This window comes from Mauremys mutica, chromosome 19, assembly GCF_020497125.1.
Source record: "Mauremys mutica isolate MM-2020 ecotype Southern chromosome 19, ASM2049712v1, whole genome shotgun sequence".
Lineage (NCBI taxonomy): Eukaryota > Metazoa > Chordata > Testudines > Geoemydidae > Mauremys > Mauremys mutica.
Window position 1 is genome coordinate 623,922 of NC_059090.1, and position 21,650 is coordinate 645,571.

Sequence of the window (21,650 nt, forward strand, 5' to 3'; positions counted from 1 at the left end):
CATAACCCGGCCAGGTAAAGGGGACCCAGACTAACAGAACAGGCTGCCTCAGTGGCACCGCAGCACATCAGGTGACATCCCAAAGGGCCCAAACCCATCACCAGGTCCCATGGGAATAAAATTCTAAGGAGACTAAAGCTCAGGAGAGCTGGCAGTTTCTCAGGCCACTACTAAAGGAGCAATAGCAAACGATCGCAATGCAAAGGAAAGACAGAAAGAATAGGAAGCTGCCAATAGGCGCTCTTTAATGACCAGACAATAAAAATGAATCCTATAAAAACCTGAATCATGGACAAATTGCTATGCGTGAGTACAAAAGAACAGCACAGGCATAGAATCATAGGACTGGAAGGGACCTCACAAGGTCATCTAGTCCAGTCCCCTGCACTCATGGCAGGACTAAGGCCTTGGCTACACTGGCACTTTACAGCGCTACAACTTTCTCGCTCAGGGGTGTGAAAAAACACCTCCCTGAGCGCAGCAAGTTACAGTGCTGCAAAGCGCCAGTGTAAACACTGCCCCAGTGCTGGGAGCACGGCTCCCAGCGCTGTAAGCTAATCCCCATGGGGAGGTGGAGTACGTGCAGCACTGGGTGAGCTCTCTCCCAGCGCTGGCGCCGCGACCACACTCGCACTTCAAAGTGCTGCCGTGGGAGCGCTCTCGCAGCAGCGCTGTACGGCTGCAAGTGTAGCCATACCCTAAATATTATCTAGACCATCCCTGGCAGGTGTCTTATCCAACCTGCACTTAAAAATCTCCAATGATAGATATTTCACAACCTCCCCAGACAATTTATTCCAGTGCTTAACTACCCTGACAGAAAGTTTTTCCTGATGTCCAACCCAAACCACTATTGCTGCAATTTAAGCCCATTGCCTCTTGTCCAAGCCTCAGAGGTTAATATGAACGATTTTTCTCTCTCCTCATTGTAACAATTTTTTATGTACTTGAAAACTGTTATCATGTCCCCTCTCAGTCTTCTCGTCTCCAGACTAAACAAACCCAAGTTTTTCAATCTTCCCTCATAGGTCATGTTTGCTAGACTTTTCATCATTTTTGTTGCTCTTCTCTGAACTTTCTCCAAACCTTTCCTGAAATGTGGCACCCAGAATTGGACATAATACTCCAGCTGAGGCCTAATCAGCACAGAGTAGAGTGGAAGAATTACTTCCAAAACACTTATAATCCCTCCCAACTTGGTATCGTCCACAAACTTTTTAAGTGTACTCTCTATGCCATTATTTAAATCATTGATGAAGATATTGAACAGAACCAGACCCAGAACTGATCCCGGTGGGACCCGACACGATATGCCCTTCCAGCTTGCCTGTGAACCACTCGGAACTACTCTCTAGGAACAGTTTGCCAACCAGTTATGCACCCACCTAATGGTAGTTCCATCTCAATTGTATTTCTCTGAGAAGGTCATGCAAGACAGTATCAAAAGCCTTACTGAAGTCAAGATATACCGCTTGTTATCCTGACAGGAAAAAAAACATTAGGGTGGTTTGAAATGATTTGTTCTTGACAAATCCATGCTGACTGTTATTTATTACTTTAATATCTTGTAGGTGTTGCTAACTGATTATTTGTTCCATTATTTTTCCAGGGAATTTAAATAAGCTGATTGGTCTGTAATTCCCCAGGTTGTCCTTACTCCCCTTTCTATAGATGGGCACTAGATTTGCCCTTTTCCAGTCCTCTGGAATCTCTCCCATATTCCTTGACTTTCTGAAGATAATCGCTAATGGCTCAGAGATCTCCTCAGTCAGCTCCTTCAGCATTCTAGGGGGCATTTCATCAGGCCCTGGTGACTTGAAGACATCTAACCTAAGTCATTTTTAACTTGTTCTTTCGCTATTTTAACCTCTGACCCTACCTCATTTTCATTGTCATTCATTAAGTTAGATGTCCAATTGCTACTAAACTTTTGAGTGACAATGAAAACAAAAGGCATTAAGCACTTCTGCCATTTCCACATTTTCTGTTATTGTCACCCCCCTCATCGAGTACCGTCAGAATGTGGGGACAAAATCAGAAAGATTAACTCACAAAAGAAGTTACCCCTAGCAAGGGACATAGGAGGCAATAAGTAGGGTACTGCTTAAATCACAGGGGGGAGGGGGAATCGTACCATTTTCAAGCGTTGGTCATGGCATAAATAGCTAACTTCGCAGATGAGTTATACACCTGCAAAATTTGCTAATGATGTAGTGAGTTACCCAAAAAAAAGTGTGATTTCCCCACAGCGTTTCTCACACTAGGGGCCCAGACCCAATAGGGGGTTGCAAGCCCACCAGGGGTTCGCGGTATTGCCACCCTTACTCCTGAGGTGATGCTGGCAGCGGCACCGCCTGGAGCTGGGTGGCGGGAGAGCGGTGGATGCTGGCCGGTACCCAGCTCTGAAGGCAGAGAAGTAGGAGTGGCTTAGTATTGCCACCTTTACCTCTGTTCTGTGGAGGCGCTGTCTTCAGAGCGAGGCATCCAGCCGGCAGCTGCCACTCGCCACTCTGCCTTCAGAGCCGGGCAGCTGGAGACCCGATTTCACGGTCTGTGACGCAAATTTCCACCCTCATTTTTCTGCCCCATTTTTCTACTCCCCAGCCAGGCTCTGTGCCCTTGGTGGCTGCCCCACTCACCCCACCCGTGTTATCGCCCTGTAGCTGCACCCAATTGTCTGGTTACCAAAACAATTCACAGGCATCATGTAATAGTTGAGTGTGCCAGCATATTTTTCTTAAACAAATAGGTCTGCTGTGGCTTTTCCAAATTACGGCAATTAATAAAGGTCCATTATTACTTTTCTGCGATTTTCCAAGCCTTCTTTGCAACTCAGCTGCAATTATTTGAAGATCATCCTCCAGTTCAGGTAGGGTCTTAATTATTATTAACCAAGAAACAGAAACCACAATAGGGAAAGAACAGGTTAAAATATGTAGATACATTATATATATTATTGTCAGCCATGAAATTCATTTTAAGGTGCTCAAAGAATTAGCTGAAGCAATCTGGGAACCATTAGCAATTATCTTTGAGAATGCCTGGAGAATGGTGAAGATTGGAGAAGGGCAAACATTGTACCCGTCTTTTAAAAGGGGAACAAAGAGGACTGAGGAATAAAGTCAAGCCTTCCTTAGATACCTGGAATGAACAAATTATTATACAATCAATTTGTAGGCACCTAGAGGACAGTAAGGTGATAAGTTAGATCCAGACTGGATTTCTAAAAACAAATAATGCCAATTCAATCTCATTTCCTGCTTTCACAGGGGTACTGGATTTACAGTTCCTGGGGACACTGTAGACAGGACATATCTTGATTTTAGTCTGGCTTTTGACACAGGCCCCCATGACATTCTCACAGTGAACTAGGGAAATGTGGTGCACATGAAAGTGCTACAAAATGGGTGACAATGTTGTTGGAAGGCTGCACTCAGACAGTAACCATTAGCGGTTCACTGTCCAATGGGAGGATGTATACAATGTGGTGCCTGGGGGCCAGTCCTGGATCTGATATAGTCAATATTTTCACTCATTACTTGGATAATGGACTGGAGAGCATGCTGTCTAAATATGCAGATACCAGCAGCTGCGAGGGGCTGCAAGTGCGTTGGAGGACAGGATTAGAATTCAAGGTAACATTTACAAACCGGAGAAGTGGGCTGAATGAACAAGATGAAATTCAATAAAGACCAAGCACAAAGTACTAGACTTAGGGAAGGAAAACCAAACGCACCACTACAAAGTGGGCACTAGCTGGTTAGGGGGCAGTACTACTGAAAATGGTCAGGACCTATAGTGGTTCACAAACTGAATCTGAGTCAATTGTGAAAAAACCTAATTAAGCACTGGACTAGATTAGCAAGAGAGGCAGTGGAATCCCCATCACTGGGGGTTTTTAAGGACGGGTCAGACAAACACCTCAGTGCCGGGGGCCGGACTAGCTGCCCTCTCACGGTTCATTCCAGCCCTACAGTTCTACAACTCTATGTGGGGGAAATGCTTGGCCACTTTATTACAGCACTGCCCGGCCCCTCCCACGAGCACTAAACCACCGAGACATTCTGAAACCCTCCCAGTAACAAAGTCTGGGAACCGGATGGGAGAGAAGCGCAGAAGAAAAGGAGTGACCCTGGGGGATTCCCCGACACTGCGTGCAGAGGGTCCGTTGGTCCCGCGGATTTGGTGGACCTCCCGCAGGCACGGGACCACTGGCTGTGGTTCACTGCTCCAGGCTAATGAGGGCTGCGGGAAGCGGTGCGGGACTAGGGATGTGCTGGCTGCCGCTTCCCACCACCCCCATTGGCCTGAAGCGGCAAACCGTGGCCAGTGGGAGCAGCGATCAGCTGACGTGGCAGGTAAACAAACCAGCTCAGCCTGGCCAGGGTGCTTACCCTGGCGAGCCGCGTGCCAAAGGTTGCCGATCCCTGAGCTATAGCTTTGTCCAGATGGATAAAGCCATTTGCACAGCTGGGTCTTCAGGTACTGTATTCCGCTTATCCCTTCTAATAGGAAACGGGGGGGGGGGGGGAAGCTATTGACTTCACATTAGCTCTGTAGCAGCTCTGCAGATTCCATATGCTGGAGTGTATTGTTTTGCTTGTCTTGTGGTTGAAGGCAGCATGGAGTTACAGCAGACACTTTGCCATCCATGAGATGGCTAGTTCTCCTTAATGCTTTGTTCTTCATAGTCCTTTTTAGGTTTGTTAACACTGTTATTTGCCATCCTAAGAACTAGACATGCAATGCTCTACACACACACACACACACACACACACACACACACACACACACGCACACACACACACACACACACACACTCACACACACCCCAGCACGCTCAGTCTCTCCAAGCAGTCTAATAACCAGTTGTTGTAGATTCACTTTGAGCTGATTTAAGAACTGGTTAGAATTTGGCTGTTTAAATTGGAATCATTCTGGTGCCACTGTGGATGGAGATCAACACAAACTGATTACACAAGTCCTCTCATTTCTGTCCCTTAATGCACCTTTTAGGATGTAGAATGCACTGCTTCTGGAAGCTATGGCAGGAGCTCTGGGACAGGTTCCTTGAGCAACTGAACTGATTTAGAAAAAGAAGAAAGGATTAGGGTTAGGGTCTGAAACTGTTAGCAGCAAATATCTCCAATAGCCAGTGATGGGACACTACATGGGGAGGGCTCTGAGTTACTACAGAGAATTTTTTTACCAGGTGTCCAGCTGCTGGGTCGTGCCCGCATGCTCAGGATCCAACTGATTACCAGGTTTTAGGTCAGGAAGGAATTTCCCCCCGGGTCAGATTGGCAGAGACCCTGGAGGGTTTTTGCCTTCCTCTGTCGCATGGGCAAAGGTCACTTGCAGGTTTAAATGAGTGCAAATAGTGGGTTCTCTGGAACTTGAAATCTTTCAATCATGATTGGAGAACGTCAGTAACTTGGCCAGAGGTTCGGGGCCTATTCCAGGAATGAGTGGGCGAGGTTCTGTGGCCTGTGATGTGCCAGAGGACAGACTAGCTGATGGTGATGGCCCTTTCTAACCTAAAAGTCTATAAGTGTGAGAACAGTCCCAGTGTGGATGCAGAGCAAAAGTGGGAGAGTTCTTAAACTAAATCACCATGGCTATGGACAAGTTGAACCCTTTATGCTTAGGTGGTTCTATTCCACTAGTTAAGTTACAAGCTATTCAATCCTTTAGTGTATACCTTGCCTTCTTATCTTACAACTTTTGTGAAATAGGGACCAGATTCTAAAGGGCTCCATAATCTGGCAGAGAAAGGAATAACAAGAACCAGGCTATTTCAAATCACACAAGCTGCGCATTTTTTAATGGTGAAGAAGATTTACATTTGGAACAGACTACAAGTGAAGTGGTGGACTTTCCATTTCTTGAGATTTTTCAAATAAAGATTGGCTGCCTTTCTGGCAATATACTTTAGTCAAACACAAGTGATTGGGCTCAGTAACTGGGTGAAATTTTATGGCCTGTGAGGGCAGGCACTGGAGTGAACCCACTCGTGAAAATCCAACACCCCAGCCCTGTCCCATGTGTCCCTGGGCTTGGAGGAGGCACAAGACGAGTAGCTGGAGGGACTACACTGTTGTTCTGTAATATTAATTTAATTAAAAAAAAAGTGGCATCAGCCATCTCAAGCCAGAGCAGGAAAAACAGGTCCTCTTCTGGTATTAGATCTAACCCAGAATACAAACAAAACCTAACAGTGATAAATTTGGGGCAGAAAGGGCTTCACTCGTGGTTAAGCTGAGGGCAAGTTTGGAGCAGAGAGCATTCTGCAAATGATATGGTTCACCCAGGAGATTTCTGGACACAACCCAAACTCAACACTCAGCCTTTATCAGAGTCCATAATCCACCCACCAAACTTGATCGGCCGTTTGTGGGGGAGGTTGGTGCAATGCAGGATCAGGGGCAGTCAGGCCTGTCCTCCTACAATACTAACTCTCTGCCAGGGAGGCCAACAGACATTGCACGATTAACCCTTTTACAAAAGACTGTCCTGTCCCATAAAAGTCAGAGAGGGTTGTATGTATGGGAGTGGGGGGATTAATGTTAAGCTTACCATAGACTTCTGGTGCCAACCTTAACGATGGAATCATGACTGATACCGCCAGAGTCTAATATTTTGCAATTTGCATATTTTGGAGACTGTCCATTCTTGGATCACTTCCAACTAACTTGTCCAATTCCAAGAAAACAAACCATTATTACTGGAAACCGGCTGCTAACTTTTTTTTTCCTATTAACTTTTTGCTGCTTGCAGCTGGACCCCTTGGGGGGATTACTTTTTGCATTGGAACTTAGAACTAAGTTTAAACATTTGGAACATTTGTCTATATTAGTCCACTCTTGGAGTTCATCTGCCCCATGCATCTGAGATCAGAGTCTTTAGGCTAGCAGTGCCCATGCACCCTTACTGTCCTCATGGCCTGTGCTGAGGGCATATAGGCAGAGCTGCCCAGCCTTCACTCAGCTCCTTCTTGCTACCCATGCCTGTGAGCCAGTGCTAGCTGGTGTCTGTTTCAATCTTATTTAGTTTATTGTGTATATTTCTAGTTCCCTTGTTGGTATTAGTGCATCGCTTTAGGTTTTTTGTCCATTGCCACATGCAGCCGAAACCCTCATCCTTGGCCCCACCCCAGAGCCCACACCCCCAGCCAGAGCCCTCATCCCTTTCCATACCACAACTCTGTGCCCTGTCCCACACTCTGAACCCCTTGGCCCCACCCCCACCACACATCTCCTCCATATTGGTGCACATAACAAAATTCATTCTGCACATGGATGTAAAAAATTAGAGGGAACATTGGTCCCCTAAGGATCTTGCTGCAACCTGTGCTGTTCAACATATTCATAAATGATCTGAAAAAAGGGGTAAATAGTGAGATGACAAAGTTTGCAGACAATACAAATTTACTCAAGATACTTAAGTCAAAGCAGACTATGAAGAGTTACTAAGGGCGCGCACAAAACTGCGTGACGGGGCAAGAAAATGGCAGATGAAATTCAATGTTGATAAATGCAAAGTAATGCACATTGCAAAACATAATGCCAATTATACATAGAAAATGATGGGGTTTAAATTAGCTGTTACCATCCAAGAAAGAGACCTTGGAGTCATTGTGGATTGTGCTATAAAAACATCTGCTCAATGAGCAGCGACTGTCAAAAAAGCGAACAGAATGTTAGAACCATTAGGAACAGGATGGATAAGACAACAGAAAATATCATAATGCCTCTATATAAATCCATGGCATGCCCATTCCTTGAATGCTGCTTGCAATTCTGGTCACCCCATCTCAAAAAAGATATATTAGAATTGGAAAGAAGAGGAACAGAAATGATTAGGAATATGGAACAGCTTCCATATGAGATGAGATTAACAAGACTGGGACTCTTCATCTTAGAAAAGAGATGACTGTGGGATGGAGGGAATATGATAGAGGCCTATAAAATCACGACTGATGTGGAGAAAGTGACTAAGGAATTGTTATTTACCTCTTCACATAACACAGGAACCAGGGGTCACCCAATGAAATTAAGAGGTAACAGGTTTAAAAGAAGGGTAAGGAAATATTTCTTCACACAATGCACAGTCAACCTGTGGAACTCATTACCAGGGGAGGTTGTGAAGGCCAAAAGTATAACTGGGCTCAAAAAAGAATGAGAGAAGTTCATGGAGGCTATGTCCATCAATGGCTATTAGCGGCGCTTTGGGTGGGGGCAGCATGCAGAGCGGAGCCACCTGGCTGCCCTTACACCTAGGAGCCAGAGCGGGACCATGGCGCTGCTTCTGGGAGCTGCGTGGAGCAGCCCCTGGCCCTGCTCGCCGGCTGGAGCGCTGGAGTGGGGTAGGACCCCCTCACCAGCGGGAGCTCAAGGGCTGCCTTAAAACGGCTGGCGGGCTGCATCCGGCCTGCAGGCCGTAGTTTGCTCGCCCCTGTTCTATGAGGAGGCAGTGGCAGAGACAGCAATGACACTCAGGAGTCCTGACTCCTAATCCTTGTACTTGGTTCCCTGTGGAGAGCTGAACAAGATGTGTTTTGATCAATTGCCCCATCCCTAGATTTGAACCTGGCCATTCTTGGCTGTCACTAGCTTGAATAAATAACAGAACAAACATCAAACTAGCAGTCCAAATATCCCTCCTAGGTCATTCTGTTAAGATGCAACGCTGTCTTGGCTCCTTTCCAAAACTTAATAATTGCTCACTGATTTGCATAAGGATTTGGTTTACATTGGACTCCGAATATAAATAACCCACTAGGAGCTACTACTTCAACCCTCATCGCCATGGAGGGATGTGTTCTCTACCTACTGGCTGTGTTTGGGTTCTGTTTCCCAGCCGTTTCTCACAGCCAAATGTAAGTACCGCCCATGATTCTGAGCAGGTGAGGATATTAACCTGGGGTTCTTTAGACTGGTCTGAGTGGAGCCTACCCTTAATTTTTCTTCCTTCGCTGAAATTCCCTGACAAGTGGGAGCCAGCTTCAGAAATTCTCTTTCCCGTTTGCTCTGATCTTTGTCAACCTCCTTCATTTTCAAATTATTTCAGGATTGTGGAATTTGGAAGTGCTGTAACCTGAAAAATGGAATTCTAGTGCCAAGTTTCTATAATAATTTCTATAAGGCAACCCTCCTATTGCACAGAATTCTGCTCTCACAGCGGTGTAAATCAGGAATGACTGCATTGAAGTCAGCAACGTTGCACTGGTTTGAAACAGCTTTGAGATGAAGATCAGTGATTGAGACTTGGTAACAATTTTGCCTGTGCATTTGTACATTCCTGTGAATTCAGATCTCATTACTGAGAGGTCTGCAGTAGGCATGGTTGGCTGCGTCTCTCCCACTGAAGGGAGAACTTTGCTTGACCATGCTGTGTAAATCTTAGGGGTGGGCCAAGAGCTAGATTTCAAAAAATGATGTCCCCACCTGGAGTTTTGAGGTTGAGATTCTTTCCAGTGAATGTGTTTATGGCTTGGCACCAACTTATCCAAGCTTACCCAAAGGAGACTTCAGATATGACTCTTTGCTCCTTACTAGTAGCCACAGAATATAGCTCCCAAATTCTGCTATTATGAAGCTACAAAAAGGCACCTTTAAACGAGTTAAAATTCCAACAGACAAATAACATCCAAAGCAAAGCCACAAGCTAGGAAACAGAGTTGTTCCATAGGAACCCTGTCATCCCACAGGAGAAAGAATTAGGTTGTCTGAGGCTCACATTTGTGACCGTGGTAGGCAACTGTTGACTTGCTAGAGGAATGGGATGGGTGGGTGTGTATGTATGGGTGGGAGTGGGACGGGGTGTCCAAGAGACAGCGAGAGAGAAGGTGATTTATACAGCCGATTGCATTCCTCTGCATTTCCTGGACTTTGTGGTTTAGAGGTGGGCAGGGAGGGTGTGACGCTCATTGGTGATGAAGAGGCAGGAGGCATGCTTGGGAAAGTGGGTGTCTCAGATGGACTTTAAAATGTAGTACATAAAAACATAAGAACGGCCATATTGGATCAAACCAAAGGTCCATCTAGCCCAGTATCCTGTCTACCGACAGTGGTCGATGCCAGGTGCCCCAGAGGGAATAAACAACACAGGTAATCATCAAGTGATCTATCTCCTGTCATTCATTCCCAGCTTCTGGCAAACAGATGCTAGGGACACCATCCCTGCCCATAGCCATTGATGGGCCTTTCCTCCATTAACTTATCTAGTTCTTTTTTTAACCATGTTATAGTCTTGGCCTTCACAACATCCTCTGGCAAGGAGTTCCATGGGTTGACCGTCCACTGTGTGGAAAAAATACTTCTTTTTGTTTGTTTTAAACCTGCTGCCTATTAGTTTCATTTGGTGACCCCTGTGTTATGAGAAGGAGTAAATAACACTTCTTTATTTACTTTCTCCATACCAGTCATGATTTTATAGATCTCTATCATATCCCACCTTAGTTGTCTCTTTTCCAAGCTCATAAGTCACAGTCTTACTAATCTTTCCTCATATGGAAGCCATTCCATACTCCTAACCATTTTTGTTGTCCTTTTCTGAACCTTTTCCAATTCCTATGTATCTTTGTTGAGATGGGGTGACCACATCTGCACACTGAATTCAAGATGTGGGTGTACTGTGGATTTATATAGAGGAAATATGATATTTTCTGTCTTATAATCTATCCCTTTATTAATGACTCCCAACATTCTGTTTGCTTTTTTTACTGCCACTGCACATTGAGTGGATGTTTTCAGAGAACTATCCACAATGACTCCAAGATCTCTCTCTTGAGTGGTAACAGCTAATTTAGACCCCTTCATTTTATATGTATAGTTGGGATTATGTTTTCCAATGTGCATTGCAATATTGAATTTCATCTGCCATGTTGTTTGCCAGTCAACCAGTTTTGTGAGATCCTTTTGTAACATTTTGCAGTCTGCTTGGATCTTAACTATCTTCAGTAGTTTTGTATCATTTGCAAATTTTGCCACCTCACTGTTTAACCCTTTTTCCATATCATTTATGAATATGTTGAACAAGACTGGTCCCAGTACAAACCCTTGGGGGACACCACTATTAACCTCCTCTCTCCATTCTGAAAACTGACCCTTTATTCCTACCCTTTGTTTCCTATATTTTAACCAGTTACTAATCAGTGAGAGGACCTTCCCTTTTATCCCATGACAGCTTACTTTGTTTAAGAACTTTGGTGAGGGACCTTGTCAAAAATTTTCTGTAAACGAATAAACATTTCATAGATACACTCTGATCACCCCTAACGTCCTGCGGGTGGAGAGCGAAAAAAAGGTCGTGGTGGAAGCCCATGGCCTCACCACTCCAACCGAGGTGACAATCACCGTACAAGACTTCCCTCTGAAGAGGCTCGTTTTATACCAAGTCAAAACCAACCTGAACTCTGACAATGGAATGATGGGCACTGCCATAATAAAGGTGCGTAAAACCCCAGCCTCATATCACTCAAGCAAAACAAATGGTTAAACCAAATCACAATATATGTTTCAATGGTGCCAACCCCAGGTATTCCAAAAAGTATCAGTCAGACATCAAGAAGTCACAAGATTGGCTTAAAAATCATAAGTGCTTCCCTCGCCCCCGATCATTTTGTTTGTCTTCTGGTTTCTGAGCCTTTCGGGTGCACTTGGGTCACATTTTCAAGCTTTTCTCTGCAAGTATGAGAACTTCCTTGTTTAAAAACAGGAAAGCTGAGGTTTGCGTCTAATCATGTGAATCCAGGAGCTGGAGCTTTGAGGGAAAATATTGACTATCATAAGAATCTCAATAAAATCATGAGCATTGGGAACATGGATGTTTTTATGTAATTTCCACCAAAAGAGGGGGGGAAAATAAATTGCTTAGCCAGTTGGTTAAAATCCCCCAGTAGTCCGTGTTCCTGTAGTCCTTTCTTTGCCTTTTGCATTGCCTATATCAGGGGCAGGCAAACTTTTTGGCCTGAGGGTCGCATCTGGTTTCGGAGACTGTATGGAGGGCTGGTTAGGGGAGGGGGTCGTGGCCCGGCCCCCACCTCCTATCCGCCCCTTCCCCCGCCCTGGACTCCTGTCGTCTAAATTCGTTATCATGGAAAGAGATGAGGGATGAGATCATCAGTTCTTTCACGGCCTCTTTACACCAGGGTAAAAGGGCCAAAGTAAAGGGACCGTAAAAGCCCCATATGTGGCCAGGGAGGATCCCTTCAGGCCCAAGCACTGGGGGAATAAAGCTGCCTTCTGAGGATCCCTTCATTAGCCCTGGCATAGGAGGCATGCTGGGGTGGAGAGTCATACCTGGGCTGCAGCCCTAGGAGGTTGCTGTAACTTAGTCAGGTCCCTGGGGCTGTCCAAATAAACTTGATGCCATGGAGCAGCCCAGGATAAGGAGGGTGCAATGGTGGTTTAAAGCTAACACCCATGTGTGCCTTTGATGATACATGAAAGGGGAGATTTTCAATTTCACTGGCTCCCCCGTCTACTTAGTTGTCAGAATTTCTGTTGTCTGGTGGAATTTTCCCACAGCATCCAGGGAGAGGTTTACAAAAAATTAGTAAAATGTGATTGTAAATCACAAAAATTGGTAGGGGGCAAGGATCCAAGGCAGGGGTAGGAGCTGAAATTACTTTTAACTCATTCTTTTAATATCCACTAGACTCCACTTTCGTATTCTAGTGCTCAGAGGCCCTATGCAAAGTCAAAGCGCCAATCTGTTAGGTATTGTACAAACACAGGGTAAGGCCTTAAAGTCTACGAATCAGTCCCTGTCCTGAAGATCTTACAATTCATATAGACCAGAGGTGGGCAAACTGTGGCCCGCGGGATCCTCCTGCCCGGCCCCTGAGCTCCTGGCCCGGGAGGCTCGCCTCCAGCCCCTCCCCTGCTGTTCCCCCTCCCCTGCAGCCTCAGGGGGCGGGGGGGAGCAAGGGGGGTTGGATAGAGGGCAGGGGAGTTCGGAGTGGTGGTCGGGGGTGGGGGTATGGATAGGGGTCAGGGCAGTCAGAGGGCAGGGAACAGGGGGGGTTGAATGGGGCAGGGGTCCTGGGAGGGGCAGTCAGGAATGAGAGGAGAGGTTGCATGGGGTGGCGGGGGGCAGTCAGGGGACAGGGAGAAGGGGTGGTTGGATGGGCCAGGGGTCCTGGGGGGGAGTCAGGAATGAGAGGAGGTTAGATGGGGTGGCGAGGGGCAATCAGAGGCAGGGGTTCTGGGGGCAGTTAGGGGACAGGGAGCACGGGGTGGGTGGATGGGACTGGGGTCCTGGGGGGTGGATGGGGCAGAGGGGGTTGGATGGGGCAGGAGTCCCGGGCGGGGGCGGATAGGAGGTGGAGGCCGAGCTACCTAACCAGCCCTCCATATAATTTCCGAAACCTGATGCGTCCCTCAGGCTAAAAAGTTTGCCCACCCCTGAAATAGATGGATCAAGGGGAAATTTATGACATAGTGTTTCTCATGGAGCTTTGTAACTTTTGTAAGAATTGCTAACATGATTTATGATTGAGTTTCACTGTTCTAACATGGATACGTTATACATTGTGACCATTGACCTGCTGAACCAATAACTCCACACTGAATAATCTCATGTTCACTCAGGTTCCTACCAAAGACATAAAGAAAGATGTCAAACAGTATGTGGCTGTCCAAGCCAGAAGCCCACAATTCAACTTGGAGAAAGTGGTTCTGGTCACCTTCCACAGTGGCTACATCTTCATCCAGACAGATAAAACCATCTTCACACCTGGATCTACGGGTACTGCCTTCTTCTGACCCCTTTTGAACATTGGGTGCACTGACTTCATTTTAGAGCTACAGCAGGGCTGCAGGTTGCATATTGTGGAGATTATTGTCTCTCTCATCTTCTGGTTTTAATTCTTCCGTATTTCATTGGTGACTTCTTAAGTCCCCATCCCCAGGAGTATGTTACCATTCATTGATACTTGACCATTTGAAGTACTCTCCATGCAAGGGAACTGTCGTATCTTAACATCTGATCATCCGCTGCCTTGCACCTTGGGTCATCAGTCACACCTGTGCAAATAAGACCTAAATTGCTCCCAAAACAGAACTCTCCACTCATGCCAGAGGTAGCATTTTACTCCACTCTGCCCTGGGGTAAATGATAACACAAGTAGAGCGGCATGAAATTTTTCAGACAAATAGTTTATGCTCCAAAAACATCAGTTTTGGGTTGACCAAAACTGTTCACAAATTCAGGTTGATTTTGGAGAATAGTTTTGACTGAAAAAAGATGATTTTTTTTAAGTCAAAATGATTCATTTTGACATTTTTGAAATACAACATTTTGATGTTTTGTTTGGAAATGATGTTCCATTTAGAAATTCAGCTAAATTTGCTTTTAAGTAAAAACCACCAGAAAACTCAACAAAATAAAATGTTTTGTTTGACCCGAAACAAAATGTTTACCAGTCATAATACACTTCATGCAAGGGCATTGCCTTATCGTAATAGATCATCATTTTGTTTTGGCAAGAAAAACCAAACACACTTCCGTTTTGTGTTGACCCGGAACAAAAATTTGGGGGGATTTTTCAGTTTGGCCTCTGAACCAAAAAAAAAAAAATCATTCACTCAACTCTGGACACAAGGTACAAAACATTAGTGAATAATGCCTCAAGACTTTTCCATTGAGTCTTCAGAGCTTTCGAGTTGATCCAGAGTGTGGGTTTCATCCGAGGGGACAACCACTGAGGGGAGGAAATCCGCCAATAAGCGCAGGACCTACTAAAGGAGAGAAGGAGCTTTGTCACAACTGGTGTCAGGAGTGGGATCTTTGGTGTGCACACCGCGGCGGAAGAAGGAGGGTGATTTAAAAAACACACGCACACAAAAAAAAAAAAAAAAAAGGAAGGGGGTTTACAATTTGTTACCACAATGGATGATGTAGTACGGGCACTGATACAAGCCACGGCGGCCCAGCAGGAGGCTACCCGTGTCCAGGCAGCTGCCCAGCAAGAAGCAGTGCGGCTGCAGTAAGAAACTAATCGCCTGCTAATAGACCAAGCTGTTCAAGACCGAGCTATGTTGCAGGAACTGGTAAGCCAGGTAAAGACCCTTACAGAACTGAACCGTGGGCATGATGGGACACGGCTCATACGGGCTAACCATTGGCTGCAGAAAATGACGAGGGAAGATGATGTAGAGGCATACCTTCTGGCCTTTGAGAGGACAGCCCTACGGGAGGCCTGGCCTCGAGATCAGTGGTCTGGCATCCTTGCCCCTTTCCTGTGTGGGGAGGCCCAGAAGGCCTACCATGATCTGCCTGAAGAGGCTGCAGCAGACTACTTCCAGCTGAAGGCAGAGATCTTGGCCAGATCTGGCGTAACCTCCGCAGTACGGGCCCAGCGATATCATGAGTGGAGGTACCGGGAAGACAAAACCCCGCGGTCCCAATTATATGACCTCGTCCATCTCGCACGAAAGTGGTTGCAAACAGAATTCCGAGGTCCGGAAGAGATACTAGAGGTTCTGGTCATCGACCGGTACACGAGGGCACTGCCACCAGATCTCCGCAAATGGGTAGGCCAGAACGATCCGTGCACCTATGATGAGATGATCACGCTGGCAGAAAGACGCAAGACAGCCAGGGAATTGACCCAACTACGCAAGGAAAGCCCCTTCCGTAGCAAACACCCAACCCCAACCCTGGAAGGAGGGACAGCCAAACCCCTGGGGAGTCCTAGGTGGAGGAAGAGGGGGGCTAAAAACCCACAGAGACTCCAGAAGGAAGGGATTGGCCTGAGGGGAGGGAACCACGGGACCAAACCCCCTAGCCCACAGGATTGGAGACTGACTAGAAACAGTTGTAGATGTTATGCATGTGGGGAGTGGGGACACATAGCAGCACAGTGTCCCAGCACCGAAGAGCCTATGCAATGCAACTTGGGGGATTGGGAAGTCCCATGCTCCCTTATCCACCTTGCGGGCCTTGCATTAGCCCCACATAACTACACTAGGCCAGTGAAGATAAATGGAACAGAGACTACAGCACTGGTGGACTCAGGGAGTGCTATCACCCTTATATCGGGTAAGCTGGTAAAAAGTAGCCAGCTGCTGCAAGCCAAACGTGTAGCAGTGACATGTGTGCATGGGGCCATGAGCCAATACCCCACCATCCCAGTGGAGATAGAGGTTCAGGGGAACCCCATTGAGGTGACAGTGGGCGTTGTTCCTAAACTCCCATATCCTGTAGTTATTGGGAGAGACTATCCAGGATTTGATAATTTACTTCCCCCTGAGAGGCTGCAGGGAAGTGGAGACCCTGTTGACAGCGACTCCTCAGTGGGGGAATGTCAACCCCCCATGTTTTCGGAGTTTTCTCAGGATCTATTCTCAGCCCCCCTAAAGGCCCAGAAGACAAAAAAAGAAAAGAAGGCCGCGAAGGCTTTGGGAACCCGGATCCTGACCCAGGGCCAGAAGACTGCATTAGTAGGCAGATGGACACGAGCAGCCAACAGGGAAACTACCACCACGGAAGGTGAGCCGGAGGCTGGCCCCAGCCATAAAGACGATGGGCCATTGGAAGAAGCAGAAGCCGGCCCCTGGGAGCTCAGGCAGGTTAGTCCTGGGAGAGAGACTTTCAGACGGGACCAGGCAGAGGACCCTAGATATGATAACGTCAGGAAAGAGGTGGCTGAGATAGATGGGATACCTGTGGAAGGGAAGGTCCGAGGTCCAGTACCCTACTTCATAGTGAAAAAAGATCTCCTGTACCGTGTGGTGCAAATGCAGGAGCAGGAGGTACATCAACTTCTGGTGCCTCGAAAACATCAAAACGCCATATTGAGCCTCGCCCACAGTCACCTGTTTGGAGGACACTTAGGGGTAGAGAAAACCCAGGCCAGGATCCTGAGGAGGTTCTTCTGGCCAGGAGTACATGAAGATGTCAGGCGATACTGCACCTCTTGTCCAGAGTGTCAGCTACATAGCCCTCGCCCACACTTACGGGCCCCTTTGATACCTCTTCCAATAATAGAGGTACCTTTCGATCGCATAGCCATGGATCTGATTGGGCCTCTAGAGAAGACAGCTCGGGGCCACCAACATGTGCTGGTTGTACTAGACTATGCAACCCGATACCCAGAAGCTGTCCCACTACGCAACACAGCTTCCAAGACAATAGCTAAGGAGCTAGTGCAGATCTTTTCCCGGGTTGGACTACCCAAGGAGATGCTGACTGATCAAGGGACACCTTTCATGTCTAAGTTGATGAAAGATCTCTGTTCATTGCTCCATGTACAAGCCCTACGGACCTCTGTATACCACCCACAAACAGACGGCCTTGTGGAAAGATTCAATAGGACCCTCAAGGCCATGATCAGGAAAGTGGTGAGCCGAGATGGGAAAGACTGGGATACCCTATTGCCTTACCTCATGTTTGCCATCCGGGAAGTTCCACAAGCCTCCACAGGTTTCTCTCCATTCGAACTACTATATGGGCGCCACCCCCGAGGCATACTGGATATAGCCAGAGAAGCCTGGGAAGAGGAGCCAAATCCCGGAAGGAACATAGTTGAGCATGTACTACAGATGAGGGATCGGATAGCCCAGGTTACACCCATTGTACGAGAACACTTGGAAAAAGCACAGAGACCCAACGGACCCATTATAACCACCAAGCAAAGCTTCGACGGTTCCAGCCAGGGGATCGAGTAATGGTCCTTGTGCCCACAGCAGAAAGCAAGCTGTTGGCCCAGTGGCAGGGACCCTATGAAGTGATTGAAGCCATGGGAGAAGTAAACTATAAGGTACGGCAGCCAGGCCGCAGAAAACCGGAGCAAATTTACCATATCAATCTTCTAAAACCTTGGCATGATCGAGAGGCATGCCTAGTCACCCGGGAGACTCTTCCCCAGGAGGATGACGTACATGAGCAAGTGAAGATATCACCTGACTTGACGCCAATCCAAAAGATCGAGGCAGCCGACATGATTAATCGCAACCGAGATGTGTTCTCTACAAAACCGGGGTGGATGACTGAGATCTACCACCATATCCGCACGATCCCTGGAGCCAAGGTAACACTGAGACCCTACCGAATCCCAGCAGCCAAAAGAGAAGAAATCAAGGCCGAAGTAAAGAAAATGTTAGAATTAGGCGTTATTGAAGAATCCTACAGTCAGTGGTGCAGTCCAATTGTTCTGGTGCCCAAACCTGATGGTACCACGAGATTCTGTAATGACTTTCGCCGACTGAATGAAGTATCCCAGTTTGATGCATACCCCTACCACACATCGACGAACTGGTTGACCGACTGGGTAGTGCCCGATTCTTGACTACACTGGATCTGACAAAAGGGTATTGGCAGATTCCCCTGACCAAAGAAGCTAAAGAAAAGACAGCGTTCTCCACCCCTGATGGGCTGTTCCAGTATACTGTCCTCCCTTTTGGGTTACATGGGGTTCCAGCCACATTCCAGCGCCTCATGGATAAGCTGCTGCGCCCCCATACTAGTTATGCAGCTGTATACCTAGATGATGTCATCATCCATACGCCAGACTGGGGAACCCACTTGGAGAAAGTTGAGGCAGTACTATGCACCTTAAGGCGGGCTGGCCTCACCGCTAATCCTGCTAAATGTGCCAGAGGACGAGCAGAGGCTAGGTACCTGGGATATATTGTAGGAAGGGGTGTAGTGAAGCCCCAAGCTAATAAATTGGAAGCGATTCAAAACTGGCCCCGGCCGACCCGAAAGAAGCAGGTCCGTGCATTCCTAGGCGTGGTAGGCTACTACCGACGGTTTATTCCCCACTTCGCCAGTCGTGCGAGTCCTCTAACGGATCTGGTGAAGGCGTGAGGTCCAGACATGGTTAAGTGGACCGACGCTGCAGAAGAGGCGTTTGTAGACCTTCGGACGGCCCTCTGTACTGACCCCATACTCATAGCCCCGGACTTTACCAAGGAATTTATTTTACAGACTGATGCTTCTGAGGTGGGGTTGGGGGCAGTTCTGTCCCAAATGATTGGAGATGACGAACATCCGATTCTCTACCTAAGCAGAAAGCTGCTCCCACGAGAACAGAAGTATGCAGTAGTCGAGAGGGAATGCCTTGCTGTCAAATGGGCCATGGAGATGCTCCGTTATTACCTCTTAGGCCGATGCTTTACTCTTGTGACGGACCATGCACCCCTTCAATGGATGCAGAGAAATAAGGAAAAGAATGCAAGGGTCACCATGTGGTTCTTATCCCTCCAGCCGTTTCAGTTCTGCATTCGGCATAGGGCTGGTTGCCACCACGGCAACGCTGATGGTCTTTCGCGAGCACACTGCCTGGCGTCCCAAGTTGCCCAATCCTGTGGTGTTGAGCAGAGGGGGGGGATATGTGATGGAGCAAGGCCGGATGGCTACAGGAAAGTCCTGAGGAGCAGGTATGTTAGCCCCAGGCTAAACAAATCCCTAGTACCTTGGGAACCAAAATGGCAGTTGCTCCAGGCTAATCAAGGCACCTGGGGCCAATTAAGAACTTTCTAGAAGGCACCGGAAAGAGCTACATTGATTGGAGCACCTGCAGCCAATCAAGGCAGGCTAATCATGGCACCTGATATAAAAAGGGGAGCTCACTCCAGTCAGGGGAGGAGGAGCCAGAGGAAAGAAGTGCATATGAGGAGCTGGGAGCAAGAGACACAAGGAGCTAAGAACAGAGAGGTGGTACTGCTGGAGGATTGAGGAAACATCATACAATCAAGCAGTATCAGTCACCAGGAGGATCCGGTGGTGAGGATAAAGAAGGTGTTTGAAGGAGGCTATGGGGAAGTAGCCCAGGGAAGCTGTAGCAGTCAAGCAGCAGTTACAAGTAGCACTATAGAGACTGCTGCAATTCACAGGGCCCTGGGCTGGAACCCGGAGTAGAGGGCGGGCCCGGGTTCCCCCCTAGCATCGCTACTCCTAAGCAGACATAGGAGGAGTTGATACAGAGTGTGGGTTTCGTCCGAGGGGACAACCACTGAGGGGAGGAAATCCGCCAATAAGCGCAGGACCTACTAAAGGAGAGAAGGAACTTTGTCACAGTGGTCACATAAAGGGTCTATGGAGAGGTTATGATTGGCTGATTGTAATTATGCTATCTCTAGATATGTATCATTTTTGTAGTTGACATTATGAATATTGGCTCTATGCTGCCTGTATTTCAAACTTGTGCTATGCTTCTGGGGAACACCCCAGCCAGACAAATTGGTGTCAGCTCTGCCTAGCCTGCTTGATGGCCCATTAAGGACCATCAGCTATACAATTGACCCATTGAGAGAAGGCAGATATGCCTTGTGGCTCAGCAAGGTGTGCAGGGACCTGCCTATGGACAGAACTCTAAGGTTTTTCTATGTCGCGTGCTGGATAGAGTGTCCTTGGGACAAAGAAAGCAAAGACCACATGGCAAGAGACTATTAAAGACTGATGCCTCATCTCCATCTGGTCTTCAGTCCTGCTTCATACCTCTGGAGGGACTTGGCTACAAACTGAAGCTCTGTACAAAGGACTGAATGGCCCATCCCAGTTGTGGATGTACTCCAGAGACTTGATTTGAACCTGCAGTTTATTCCATCACTGCTACAAGCCTGAACCAAGAACTTTGCCAAAGTACACGTTTTGCCCAGGGCACCGTTTCCCCTAACGCTGGTCCTTGGTAACATTTCTTGATGGGGGGGGGGAGGGGAGAGAGACGAGGCGTTTTCTCTCTTTCTTTCCTCTCCATTTTCTGCTCCTTCCTTCAATTCCAGAAACCTCCCTTGTGTTTCAGACTGTGCAGTGACACCCTCCCCACCCCAGGACTATGGAGCCTTTGGAGCAGAAAGATCCTAGGAGCTAAGGATGAATCCAGGGGCGAGTAGCTGGCAGGAAGGAGTCCTAGCAACTCTTCTGGGAGTGCAGGGGAGGAATGACTCCCCCTTCTCTACATTCTCCCCATGGGGCTCTGCGGAGCAGGGAGGGTTGTGTGATAAATTCCATCCAACATTCCCCTTTGATCCAAGCCGAGAGACAGCTCAGCTCTGCACGATCCCCTTGGCAGCACCAAACAAGGGATGTTTTCCACTGCCCAGGAGACTCAGCCAGGGACTGATGTGCTGGAGATATGTTGGGAAAAGGGACTGTCTGAATTGCCAAAGCAGGAAGCCAACAATCTACAGCAACATCATTAACCACAAACTCACTCTAACCATGCTCCAGCCAGAAGGGAAATGGGCAGGAATTCTTGCTGTTCAGCCATGGCCACACATCCAGAGCTGCACAGCAGTGAGGGTGCTGGGCAAGCTGGTCTGAGCGAACACTTGGAAATGATCCTTCCGTTAGAACAGAACCAGAGTGTAGAAAGGCCCCTGTGTTAAGTGGTTGAGGCTGAGGCCTTAGGAAGCTGGCCTACGATACCATAGGGATCTTTCTGTGGAGGTTTGATTCTTGCCAGCTAGGGGAAGCTGGTGTGTGGTGTCTTTGTGGCTGCACTTTCAGTGATGCAGGTTTCTCTATCCCATTGTTCCAGGGTCATCCTACTAGATTGCCAGCTGCTTTTCAGCTGCAGTGTGGAGACTGTTTGTGTGTGTGGAGAGACAGTGTGTGTGTGTTGGGGAAGAGTGAGTGTGTTGAGGTAATAGGAGCGGATCATTATTATCCCTACTTGAAAGAGGGAGACGCTCAGGCTG

General features: G+C 47.5%; 1 protein-coding gene across 1 annotated transcript; it reads left to right on the forward strand.

Annotated features, from left to right (window-relative positions):
- The first annotated feature begins 8,796 nt into the window (after nucleotides 1-8,796).
- Nucleotides 8,797-20,930, forward strand: LOC123353262 (venom factor-like). Its single transcript, XM_044994231.1, has 4 exons — nucleotides 8,797-8,878; nucleotides 11,259-11,451; nucleotides 13,596-13,752; nucleotides 20,753-20,930. Exons 1-4 carry the CDS (start codon nucleotides 8,808-8,810, stop codon nucleotides 20,812-20,814), a joined length of 483 nt encoding a protein of 160 aa, XP_044850166.1. The 5' UTR covers nucleotides 8,797-8,807; the 3' UTR covers nucleotides 20,815-20,930.
- The last annotated feature ends 720 nt before the right edge of the window (nucleotides 20,931-21,650 follow it).

What these genes read in the sequence shown, in the direction of transcription:
- LOC123353262 (XM_044994231.1), top strand. Translation starts at nt 8,808, where the DNA reads ATGGAGGGATGTGTTCTCTACCTACTGGCTGTGTTTGGGTTCTGTTTC. An exon ending in TGGGCACTGCCATAATAAAG is followed by an intron (nt 11,452 to 13,595) that starts GTGCGTAAAACC and finishes ATGTTCACTCAG; the next exon opens with GTTCCTACCAAAGACATAAA. An exon ending in CTTCACACCTGGATCTACGG is followed by an intron (nt 13,753 to 20,752) that starts GTACTGCCTTCT and finishes CTTGTGTTTCAG; the next exon opens with ACTGTGCAGTGACACCCTCC.